At 44.4% G+C, this 13,283-nt stretch overlaps 1 protein-coding gene across 1 annotated transcript in view; it reads right to left on the bottom strand.

Moving 5' to 3' along the window:
* Positions 1–13,283, bottom strand: part of LOC129154661 (AT-rich interactive domain-containing protein 3A) — a 90,400-nt gene that overhangs the window by 72,315 nt on the left and 4,802 nt on the right. Inside the window, exon 3 of the mRNA XM_070546311.1 lies at positions 9,473–9,545. Within this exon, the coding sequence (XP_070402412.1) occupies positions 9,473–9,545 (73 nt within the window). The remainder of the gene's footprint in view (positions 1–9,472; positions 9,546–13,283) is intronic.

The raw sequence follows: 13,283 nt of genomic DNA, 5'->3' as shown, positions 1-13,283 counted from the left end.
TTGATAAATGAGCGTGATATTGAAGCCATGGATGTGAAACCGCTCATTCGTCCGGCATCTAGTACCCTCAAAGCCTACAATGGCCAATCCATCATCACCAAAGACAAGTGTAATCTCACAGTACACGTTAAGGGTAAAGAACACGACTTGGAGTTTATAGTTGTGCCAGAAGGTCATGATTCTTTGATTGGAGATGAAGCATGTGAACGGCTAGGTTTGGTCCACAGAGTTTATTATGTCAACGAGGATCGGCACAGCAGCACTGAAACTATTGTTGGCCAATACCGGGATGTTTTTGAGGGGTTTGGGGCCTTGCCCTTCACATATAAAATACATCTCAAGGAAGATGCCAGACCTGTTGTTCATGCTCCTAGGCGAGTTCTGGGTGCCCTGAGGTGCAAATTGAAACAAGAACTCGACCGGATGACCCTGTTGGGAGTCGTAGGTGGAGGCTCCAACCGAGTGGGTTAATTCCGTGGTTTGTGTCAAGAAGCCTAATGGTGACCTGAGGATCTGTATGGACCCTAAGGATTTAAATGACAACATAAAAAGGGAGCATTACCAACTTCCCTCAAAGGAGACCAACTGTCTGGGGCAGGTGTCAAGCCAGATGACAGTAAAATTAAAGCAATACTGGAGATGCCTCGTCCTGAAGATAAAAAGCGATACTCCGAGCCCTTGGAATGATTAACTTTGTTGGAAAGTTCATTCCCAATCTGTCTTCAAAAACATTGCACCTGAGACAGTTGCTGCATGAGAAACAGGAGTTCAAGTGGACTGGTGACCATGATGATGAATGGAAGCAACTTAAACACATCCTTATCTGAAGGAGTCCTGATGTTTCATGATCCCCAGAGACAGACAAAGACTTCCACAGATGCGTCGGCCAATGGGATTGGAGCCGTACTCCTGCAGCATGATGGGGATGACTGGAGACCGGTTGCATATGCGTCACGAGCGATGACTGCGGCTGAATGTCGTTATGCACAAATAGAAAAGGAGTGCTTGGGACTTGTGTATGGTTTTGACAAATTCCATAACTTTGTGTATGGTCTCCCCAGGTTTGTGGCTGAAACAGATCATAAGCCTTTGGTATCCATTGTTAAAAAAAAAACCTTAGTGACATGTCACCCCACCTTCAAAGGCTCATGATGAAGCTTCTCAGTTATGATTTTGAGCTCATCTACACACCAGGGAAACGGATTGTTTTTGCTGATGCTCTGTCCAGGCCTGTTCCGCTGCATGGTGCCCAGAATGTGGGTTCCATTCAATCAGAGGTGGAGGTCCATGTGGATATGATTAAAGAGTCCCTTCCTCTGACTGACAGAAAGTCTAAGCGGATTGCTGAGGAAACTGCCAAGGATGAGATCCTCCAGAGAGTTATGAGTAAACTGCAGGGCGACTGGCCAAAGGGGGAATGTCAGCAGTACTTTAACATCCGAGCAGAACTGAGTGTCGTTGATGGACTTCTACTCAGAGGACATAGAATAATAATTCCAACGTCAATGAGACCTGAGATCGTGAAGAGGCTGCATGAAGGACATCTTGGCAGGGAAAAGTGTAAAAGACGAGCCAGGTCAGCGGTTTACTGGCCAGGGATCAACACTGATATTGACAGAATGGTTTCAGGATGTGGGACCTGTCTGAAGTATCACATGACACAAACCAAAGAGCCAGTGGTGCTCACTGATCTACCTGAAGAACCTTGGCACAAAGTGGGGACTGATTTGTTCCATTTGGATGGAAGACATGACTTGTTAGTGATTGACTATTATTCCAATTATCTGGAAGTGGTGGTCCTCCCCAGTATTTCTGCTGTTACTGTGATTTCACATTTGAAATCCAAATTTTGCCCGACAGGGGATCCCTCATGTTGTTTACAGTGACAATGGACCGTGTTACAGCTGCCAAGAGTTTCATGAGTTTGCTGTGGATTATGACTTCCTGCATATCACCTCGAGCCCACTGTTTCCTCAGTCCAATGGGAAGGCCGAAATGGGGGTCCAGATCGTGAAACATCTTCTCAGGAAGGCGAAAGACAGCCATGCTGACCCCCATTTGGCTCTGTTGAGTTGTAGAGCCTCACCGCTTGAACATGGTGTGTCCCTGCTGAGCTTCTGCTGGGACGAAGATTGAGGACCACTCTCCCATTCAGTGTCCCTCATGGGGTACCCCAGGATCTGGGGTTCCAAAGAAAATATCTGCAGCTGAGACAGAAGAGGAATTATGACGGGTCAACCAGATCACTGGAGCCGCTGGTCCAGAATGATACAGTGAGAGTTGAGGATTCTGGTCGCTGGAGTAGGAGAGCTGCTGTTTTGGGGGAAGTTGGTCCTAGATCCTGTGTGGTCAGGATCGAAGATGGCCAGAAATTGAGGCGCAGCCGTTATGACTTGTTGAAGACTCAAGAGACTCTTCAGGGACAGGACTTTGATGATAGTTCATCTCTTGTTGTTGAGCCGACTGCACGGCCTGGTTTGTCGGCAGGGATGGCTGTGCAGGACAGTGTCCTGTCGGCAGAGGGAGCCACATCTGAATCTGTATCCTGTGGGCTCAGGAGGACAACTCGCTTCATTAAGTCTCCAGAGAGATTGAATCTTTAATAGTGCATGAAAGAAGAAAAAAAAGTTTTTTTTTTTTTTTTTGTGGGACAAAGGGGGGATGTAGTGATAACTGTTATGGCTCTGCCCACAAGGGGGCGGTATTAGATTATCTATTTAAGGGTAGAGGAGAGTGTTGACGAGGTGAATGACAGACAGCTGGTGAAGAAGAGAAATAAACATCTTTTGCATCGAACATGAAACGTCGTGCTTAATTCAAGAAACATTACAGTTACCATAGTTTTTTTTCTTCTTTTACATTATGTTATGACGTTAGTCATCTTGAAGGCCAAGACGACCACTTGAACCACGGGTCAAGCACATTTACAACCTTGAAACTTTCCTGACAAATGAGTCTCCTAAACAAATTCCCCTGTTTATGACTGAAGTTACCTAAACCTTGATTTAGTGTCCATAACTTCAGTAGCATTGATTTATGATCAGAATCTAGTTCTTTACTAATTATGAAGAGTATAGAAGTTATGTACAAACCTCTACCTTGTGTTAGCCAATCTATATCGTTTCTAAATGAACTGTTTCTGTACTTAAATACTGAACTCCTTCTGTGTAGGTTAGTGAAGTTATTTTTGGTAAATCTTTACTTTGCCCCTGCTTGGGACCTAATAGATTCACTTTCTTATCACCTTCTTAATTCAACAAGGACAGAGCAGCAGCTCATTAGACAGCTTTCACCCTTGACTCATCATCCTTGTTTTGTTATTGCTGGACAAGTATGATAAGATGACACTTGCCCTAAATGACCCTTAGATTTGATCATGATGACCTGACAGATGTTCCTTGATGGTCACATTGTTTTGAGAATCACCTGATTACATGTGCATCTAGTAGTTTTTACTTCTGTCAGTCTTTAGTTTGTTTATTTGTTGTTGTTGGGTATAAATGCTTTAGGTATTCATAGTCACACTTAGTTGTACTCTTCTGCTTGACTTCTAAACTAATTAGGGTTCCTCTTCAAGCACGTCCTTGTCTCCTGTAATATAACCATTTTTACACATAGTACGCTTTTGTAAATTATGAATTATTTCTTTATTTGTACTTTTCTTTTGTTTAAAACGTCTTTTCCCTTCCTGAAACGGTTACCATCCTTTCAAACACCTTCAGGGTTGTGTGTGTAGGGTTGGTGTTCTTGATCGGTCACTGTCTCTATGTGACAGATGAGTTTTATTGTCCCTGGATAAATAATCTGTTGTACGATTTCACTTACGGAGTTTTAATTTAGCAGTATTAATCTCCTGTTGACAACTTTTACACATTACTTGAGTAGTATTATTGAGTGACATTGCACATTGTTGATGTACTCTGAAGTGACCTTACCTTACTATGTGAACTTGAAATATTATGTTTATGATTAGGACTGGTTTCGTTGTTAGTTAATTCCAGTGTTAGAAGCAAAGAGATTAAATTGAGAAGTCACTAGAGGTGAACGTTTCTGGCATAATGAGAGCAAACACGTGGAGTCTATGATATTATTATGTTTTGATATGAGTTTGGGGAAGCTGGCAAGCTCACCCTTTTTCCCAGATGGGTTGATTCTTTTTGGTTTCATTGGTTTACAAGTTTTGCTATCAGTTCTTTCACTACAATTTCTCCTGTTACTCCTAGATGATGTAAATCACCTTTTGTGTTTATTTTCTGTTTTCTTTACACGGATTGTGGTTTTTTGTTGCTTGGTTAGTTGTTTTGGTTGGTTTTGATGTTTTATGCCCACTGTGTTGCACAACTCTGCCCCTTGCTGACGTGAACTAGTTATTGCAAGTTTCTTGGGATGGGTGTTTTTTCACGTTATGTGAGGTCCAGTTTTAACATCGGGTTGGCGCAATGCTTGCCGGTATCAGACCCTTTTGTTTAAGTTTTGTTTCTGGTGAGCCCTGAGTTGCCTCATGCCTCAAGAGGAGGGGAGGCTGATAACAATGTCCTCACATTACTACACTGCCTGGATGGAATTACCTTAAATATTAGATGATTGTTGCTGAAAACAATTCAAAATCAACAGTGATCTCCCAGAATTTTCTTGCTTTTTCGCCTCAGGTCGTGAAACCAGGAAATTGGGTTCTGATGAAGGTGCTGAAGCGAAACAGATGGGGCAGCCAGAGGTCCATTGGAAGTACTCCTCATCACTCCCACTGCTGTGAAGATTGCTGAGAGGCCATCTTGGATTCATCTATCCCACTGCAAGCTTATCAACTAACCGCTTTAGCGGGAACGAAGTCTGGCTACAAAGGGGTGGACCACCACTAGGGTGCTGTCTCTCAAACCCGGTGAAGATAAGATCAACATAAGATAAAAAAAAAGATCTGCTTCGAGCTTGCTGGGTTCACCACATTGTTGATATTGGTGGTTGCACTCATGGCCCTGCACTTGTACCACTTCTCAGCACCTGATGGAACAACTGAGACAGCAGCATTTGAGGGGGTACTAGAACTGGAACTGAAACAACGGATTGGGGCTCCTCCCTGACTGCGCACCTACAGGACGACGTAACCTGCATCCACCTCGGCTGAAGACCCCCTGGACGCAACTACAACAGGACACAGTGAAAAAGAGACACTGGAAATGGATCAACTACTTCAAGCACCTGCACCCAAATCTCCAGACTGGTTTCACGGTCAAAGACCTGTAGGACTTTTTGGGGACAAGATCAGCTCCCTGACAATTGGAGAACCGCCTCGACACGCCATGGAAGGACCCTGGTGTCTTCCTACTGAGAAGTTGAACTTTGCGCTTCATGCTCCGAACTGCGTAATTACACTCTGGACCTGGACTTCAAGATACTCATCAACGTAAGACTGAAACCATCCTGATCAACGGGAGAGACTTTCAAACGTATTCTCCAACCGGGACTCTCAGTCCACGGACAAGCCCTTTGATGAAGAACGCCTGGTTTGCTTCAGCTCTGCCATGGATAGAGCTGCATGAATTAATATTACACCTTCATTTGTCCTCCTTCACAGGAAGACTCGTATGCGAACTTGAAGCTTTAATCTAAATTCACCTGATGTTTCAAAACACTGTACTGTACTGTGCTGTGTTTGCCTTATCGTGTTGATTCTGACCCTTTTATATCTGTTCGTAGTGTTCATTACTTTACTTATTATTTTTTTTGTTTTGATGCTTATCATTTTTGTCTTGATCCGTGATTGATGTAGCTTTCGTAGTTAATGGTGACAAGTTATGGAAGTGGATAATGTTTCTTATTGTTTTACTATTTTTATTTCCTCCTTTGGTTTTGTTTTGTTTTGTTGCTTTCCTTTGTTTGGTTATCCTATTCGGGTAAACAGGAGGGAATGTTATGGAAAAATTTATGTTTATTACCGTATTTTCACCTATGGTCATGAGCTTTGGGTAATGACCGAAAGAACGAGATCGCGGATACAAGCGGCCGAAATGAGTTTCCTCCGTAGGGTGGCCGGGCTCAGCCTTAGAGATAGGGTGAGGAGCTCGGACATTCGGGAGGGACTCGGAGTAGAACCGCTGCTCCTCCGGATCGAAAGGAGCCAGTTGAGGTGGTTTGGGCATCTGGTCAGGATGCCTCCTGGACGCCTCCCTGGGGAGGTGTTTTGGGCATGTCCTGCCAGCAGGAGGCCCCCGGGTCGACCCAGGACACGTTGGAGAGGTTACATCTCCAATCTGGTCCGGGAACGCCTTGGGGTCCTGCCGGAGGAGCTGGTGGAGGTGGCCGGGGAGAGGACGGTCTGGAGCTCCCTAGTTGGGATGCTGCCCCCGCGACCCGGACCCGGATAAGCGGAGGAAGACGAGAGACGAGAGAGACCGTATTTTCACGACCATAGGGCGCACCGGGTTATAGGGCGGGGGCACGGTAAAACGTACCGGTAAAACATCTGTGCGGGCTCGGGACTCGGAACATATCAGTGCAAACCAGACATTGTGAAAATTATAAACAGCCAAAAGCATGCTTCACCTTACTGGTCTAGTCCTGGTTCAGACCTGGTTTAGAGCACACGTGCACTTCCTCATTGCGTGTGCTGACGGCTCGTGCTCTTCTAATGGGCTCGACACACCGGAGGCAACTTCGCCTCTCCTCCATTCATTTTCAATGAGACATGCACAACAAAGCGATAATCGCGGGTCTCCCTCCTACTAGAGCCGGCGTACACCGGGAGTGCTGCAGGAGGACACACAGGGATTTATGGGGGTTGGAAACGAAATAAAGAAAGTAAATCTGTGTTTTGTGATCAGTTTAATTTGACATGAACACGACAAACACGCTTTCTTGACAATCTTTGTGAGTAAAAAACGTGTAGAAATAAAAATGAACAGCGTGCGTTATTAGAGAAATAGCGGGCGAGCGGTGTTGATGCAGGATTGCGCATGCGCCGTGGGCAGTTCAGATACTTTTTGGGTCGCAGCTGCTCGCAGCGCCGCTTCAACAGTGTGATACTCTCACGAGGGACAAGCAAAATATCAAACACACCAGAAGTCCATGCGAGCTCACAATCGCACAGTTGAAGCGGCGCTGCGAGCAGCTGCGACCCAAAAAGTATCAGAACCGCTCACGGCGCATGCGCAATCCTGCATCAACGGCGCTCGCTATTTCCCTAATAACACACGTTGTTCATATTTATTTTATTTTTACTTTCTTTATTTCGTTTTCCTCATCCAACCCCCATAAATCCCTGTGTGTCCTCCTGCAGCACTCCCGAAGGACAACAGGCAAAACAAGACAAGAAAGTCTGACGTGTTGAGTAAAAACTGCTATTTTTAGCATATTTTTAGGGCCGACGTGTTGCTACCAGACGGACAGTGTGAGCAGTCAGGTCGCATCCGAGAGCTCCGTACATCTCCGAGCAAACATGGAAAAGTTGATTATTATTATGTTTTAAATAGTAAAATCGGTAGTAAAATTTCACATAACTCTAGCAGCACCTTGTGAAACATCATATCTACCACTTTTTTACCCCGTGTGTCTCCACGTAGCTGATCGCTTGCAGTTTAAACTGTGCGTCATAGGCGTGTCTCTTAGCAGGTGCCATTCTCAGGGTTGTCAGAACAATGTTCAGCACACCGCGCATACCTGCCCTTTTGAACTATTCGGGGTCTGTCTTTGCTCACGTCCGCACGTTCACGCCACGCCCCTTGTCTTCTACTACGTTCGCATCTCACAACAACACAATAGGCGCACCGCACCATAGGACGCGGCGTACATTTTGGAGAAAATTTAAGACTTTTAGGTGTGCCTTATAGTCATGAAAATACGGTAATTCTTGATCATGGACTCAATCAATTGAATGTAAATGTATTGCTCTATGCCTCGCTGCATGCTCACTTATTCAGACACACCCACACAAGACACACACACACATTCTTGACTTCCCACACACACACACACACAATCTCTCTCTCTCCCTCTCACTCCCCCTCTCTATAAATAAACTCTTTGAACGGATGTTCGGGGCATTTGCCTCAGGCATCTTGCCACAGTTATAACTGTTTGACTTGTTGTTCATTGTCTCCTTCTCTCTTCACCACAGGAAATGGGTTATTGATAAACATATTGATAAAATCCATGACACTATCACCAAGTGTTTACAATGCATGCAACTGAAATTGAGGCCTGCCTCTAATTCTGGCCTCTTTCCAATAAAAGCCTGAACCAGGATGCCCTAGAGTAAATTAAGTCCCAGGTCTGTATTAGACATAGATTGGTGCTTTTTTCTTTTTGATAGTGGACTTAATAGTTACCGTTAAACGTATCATTCAGGTAGCGGTTTCAAAAAACAGGTATCAATAATGTACTGGTACTGAAACGTTCCAGCTGTAACCAGTGTGGACTAATATCTGATATCTTGAATTATAGGACAATCACAGAGCGGAGTTGCAGATAAACCTGGAAGATGTCACCATGGCCATTTTCGTCCTCCGAGCTGAGGGACAGGAAATGAAAATTTACTCAATAAAATATAGACAGTTCTCCAGGAAACCAGCCTTCCAGAATCAGAACTCTGGATGATCCAAACACTGAGATCAGGCCATGATGTGAAGATGGCATAAAGGACAGAGAACATTAGGGAAGCATAATGAGGGAAGTTCCATTAAAGAAAGCAATTTGCAGCAGCAAAGCCTGCTCTAAGAATTTCCAAACCAATCTTTTATTTTCCCTCACAGTAATTTTAAGCAATCAGTGACCAACAAAAGTTGACTTATTTGAAAAAAAAAAAAAGAACTGCTGATGGTGGGTCTGTGAGATAACGACCAATTGATGACCAAATCCTTTACGGCAACAGTAAATCATTCTGAGTATTTATCAGCACACAAAGGAGGCCATCACAGCCATTGTCTGTTCTGTGTCTGATGGAAGCCCTCAGGAGGAGTGTGTACCTTTATGGTCAGAAATACAGAGATGGGTCTCTCTCTCTCTCTCTCTCTCTCTCTCTCTCTCTCTCTCTCTCTCTCTCTCTCTCTCTCTCACACACACACACGTGCGTGCACAGCTGTTTTGTAGACACTTTCCCACCTAAAGGCCCAAGTATTTCTCACTGACAATGTATTTTTGAAAACTTCAACCAGATGCAGAGACTTGTTATGTCAGACTGTGAAAGTAGATGCTGATCTGCTTTGTTTGCAATAAAATAATAAACACAAACAAGAATGAGAAAATTTTACTAAGAGTTAAAAGCTTATTGGAAAGCCGGATCCATCAGAATTACACTGAACAAAAATAAATGCTTTTGTTTTTGCTCCCATTTTTCATGAGCTGAACTCAAACATCTGAAACTTTTTCTACACGCACAAAACACCCCTGACTCCGACATATTGTTCTGAAATCAGTCTACACAACTGTTAGAGTAAACTAGTAAACAAACATTCATTGTACTGAAAGGAAAATAACTGACCTCGTTGTTGCATGAAATAAAAAAGGTCGTCTAGAAACCCTTTGCGTTTTTCATCATCATCCAGTTCATAGAGCTGAAAAAGAAAGAAAGAAACCTCAAGTGAAAACAAATGAGTGAAAAGTAAACAAATTAATTTAACATTTTCTAACATCAGGGATGAAGTTGGTGAAAGCTTCTGATCAACCGTGAATAGTTTTATTAGAATGATCTAATGCTGAATACTAAAATCACCAACACTAATAATGAAAGCTACTTTTTCTACAAGCTGATGGACACGTGGACCAAACTGAAACAACCCACCAAGCATTGCGACGTTTGGCAGCTTTTATTCTGAAGAGTGATACAATAAACAAGCCAGTCACATGACCCAGGTAAAACGAGGCCTCGTTTGTCACCAGACAGGTGATTTTCTGCAAAGTGAAGCAAGCTTCAAATCGAGTATTAGTAGACGTACCCCTTATCCCCTCAGTGCAAATCTCAAAGTCTCGGCTTCATGTGTCCCATCCCTCATTGTAATTTGAGATGTGTGTGGGTGTAGTAGAAAAACTACTAGAGAAAAAGAACGTTCACATCGTTTGGCCAGCCGCTCGTCCCCTCTTGTCAGGCACAGTTTCGACTTGATTGCGTATAATGGCTAAGAGGAGTTAACATGTTTGACATAGTATGCAATTTTCTACTAATTTGAATACCGCAAATCCTCTAATACAGGCCGGTATTCAATTAAAGGCCGGGTCTCCAATTTTGGCCGGTGTCGGAGTCAGCAGAGGTAAATAATGGCCGGTCTCTTATTGTGGCCGGGTGGAATGTGGTAACAAGCAAGTATGAGTGTCCCAGCGGCAGGGTTATAGTCCCCAAATCAACCAGCAGGAGGCAGTAGAGGTTCACGCAGACCTTTATTAGGCTTTTTCTTCAACGCTTTGTAACGCTACAGACACGATCCTCTATCACGCTCCTACCACACAGAGTCACGGTGTCAGTTAACCATGCTAATTCAACCCACTCCACAGAACACACATCACCTTCCCTGTGGCTTACATAACACTCACACAACACGCAAATCAGCACATAGGAACTAGCAGAACGATAGGAAACACATATAACACAATACCCAGAATGCACCTGGCTTACAACCCCAGCCAGGTCATTACACTATCAAGTTCAAAGAGAACGTGCTGATTATGCTGCAGAACACTCTGGAGAGCAGCAGTAGGGGGTGTATGAACTAGTCAACTTCACTATAGTGACTTTTTATGCCTGTCGTCGACTAGTCGCTGTCACGTGATAATGACCGGCATGATGCAGCCCTCGGAAAAGACAGCAGCCTGCTGTCAGCAGGTGACAAGCTCCTGCGCTCAGGGGGGTGGGGGGGCAACGCGCTGTGCCAGACCGTCGGTACTGACACGCGATCGTTCATGTCGGTTCATTTCCTTTAATGTTTTCTGTCTTTTATTTGCGCCTGATGTGTATCGCTGCTGTGGAGCGGGGCGCTTCACCTTGTCCTCCGACGCACAGATCCATGATGCGGCCGGCAAGCAGGGAGCGCTCCGCTGTTTTCGCGGTCGGTAGATCTGCCTCCTGAGCACGGCCACAGTAACAATCAGGTGTCGTCACCTCAAAAACTAATTTAACACGCGATCGTTCATGTCAGTTCATTTCCTTTAATGTTTTCTGTCTTTTATTTGCGCCTGATGCGTTTCGCTGCTGTGGAGCGGGGCGCATCACCTTGTCCTCCGACGCACAGATCACTGATACGGCCGCCAAGCAGCGAGCACTCCGCTGTTTTAGCGGTCGGTAGATGTTTTAGAACTGCAGTTCAAAGGTAACTCATAAGGTGAATATATATGAACCCAGGTAGCAGTTTCTCTTTAGGACTGAGAGGAGATGCAGGAAGATAATAAACAGGCAGGACAGAAAAATAGTCAAATAAAAACAAGTTAGTTTTTGTACCTGCTGGTTGCAACAAACAGACACCATTGAAGGTAATCAGAAGTGAGGAACAGAAAATGAAATAATTATTTTAATGTTTAGAGCAGCAGGAACTCCGAGAGGCTGCAGGTGCATCAGTGAGTTTGCGGCCGCTGCGCAGGGGGAGGGGGGAGAGGGCTGATGCAGGGGGAGGGGGGAGAGGGCTGAAGCAGGGGGAGGGGGGAGAGGGCTGAAGCAGAAACTACCGTTGTTAAAAGAAATGTGTTTAACTTTGAAAATGTGGACGCAATTTTAATTGTCAAAAACTCCAAGGAACATTAGTTCATTTTGCTCAAATAGAAATAGAGGCCTGCCTCTAATACTGGCCCTCCTTCCAATAAAGGCCTGGAGCTTGATGAGCTTGAGTCAAATACAGGCCCGGGCCTGTATTAGAGGATTTACGGTAAGTATACGTTTTTCAAAACATTGCTGTACATTTGATTGACTCAAAGAACAGCCAGGATAACAGAATTAGTTTTGATACTGAAGACGTGTGGAAAAAAATTTCCAAAAGCATGTTTTGGGTACAACAGCGCCACCTAAGGGATAAAATTGAAAAAATTTCTTGTGGTTGTAGATGACACTATTACGAATAAGTTCTGTAAGTTTCTGGATAGAATATATATTTTTCATGAGTAAAAGGGTGAAACATTTTTAGGCCTATAAGCCACGCCCATTTTAAAATTATTGTGAAAACATGGCCTAAGGGTTTTGTAGAAATCCATTAAGCCGTTATGCTGAAACTAACTTTTTGATCCTTTAGAGCGCCCCCTATTTGTTAATCAGAAGAAAGTTGGATACTTTTGGCTTACAGTTCATACTTAGAAAGAAAGAAAGAAAGAAAGAAAGGGATCTTTTCTATAGCTCACCTCAAGAAAAAATCACGAGGTGCTTCACAAAAACAAAAAAATTAAAATATAAAAAAGATTTTAAGAAATTATTAATATATGTTCAAAATATGCAAAAACATACAATTGTGAAAATGCTATGAGAGAGAGAGAGAGAGAGAGAGAGAGAGAGAGAGAGAGAGAGAGAGAGAGAGAGAGAGAGAGAGAGAGAATGAATAGGAAAGAGGGAAGTCAGTAAATTGTGGGGAGAGCAGAACAAGGAGAGGGTGATGAAGGTCACACCAAAGCCTGTATAAGTGAGTGTACAGCTGCTTTTTAAAGGAGACCACTGAGTCCACTGATCTCAGGCTCAGGGGGAGAGAGGTCCAGAGTCTGGGGGCCACAGCAGCAGATGATCTGTCACCTTTGGTCTTTAGCCTGGTGCTGCACAACCAGTAGGCTTTGGTCACTGGACCTCAGGGACCTGCTGGGGGTGTAGGGACCAAGAAGATCACCAGTGTAAGATGGTGCTTGTCCATGTAAGGCCCTATAGACCAGAACCAGGATCTTGAAATGAACCCTGAAGTTGACTGGCAGCCAGTGAAGCTGGAGGAGAAGCGGGGTGATGTGGGTGTGTTTGGAGGACTTGGTCAGAAGCCGAGCACAGGCGTTCTGAACCACCTGTAGACGGTTCAGGGAGGTTCTGCTCAGACACGTGAAAAGAGAGTTACAGTAGTCTAAAGGTTGGTTTATGCTTGACGCGTCCGCGAGGTCCCCACGGCTCCGCGTGGCGAAATTGCATCATTTTAACAACCACGCCCATCCACCGCGTCTCCGCACGGCCCAAAATTTCCGCAAGGCGCACCTAGGAAAATTTCTAACCACGTGGACGGTCGGACGTGGAAAAACATGGCGGACTGGCAAGAACTAGTATGGCAGAGGTTCGTAAATACAGACATTTGTATGATTCGGCTCTCAGAGATCACCGTGATCAACATGTTGTTAATAATTCTTGGAGA

The sequence above is a fragment of the Nothobranchius furzeri genome, chromosome 17 (genome assembly GCF_043380555.1).
Source record: "Nothobranchius furzeri strain GRZ-AD chromosome 17, NfurGRZ-RIMD1, whole genome shotgun sequence".
In the NCBI taxonomy this organism is placed as follows: domain Eukaryota; kingdom Metazoa; phylum Chordata; class Actinopteri; order Cyprinodontiformes; family Nothobranchiidae; genus Nothobranchius; species Nothobranchius furzeri.
Note: the sequence above shows the minus strand (reverse complement) of the source record. Positions and strands in the feature narration are given on the sequence as shown.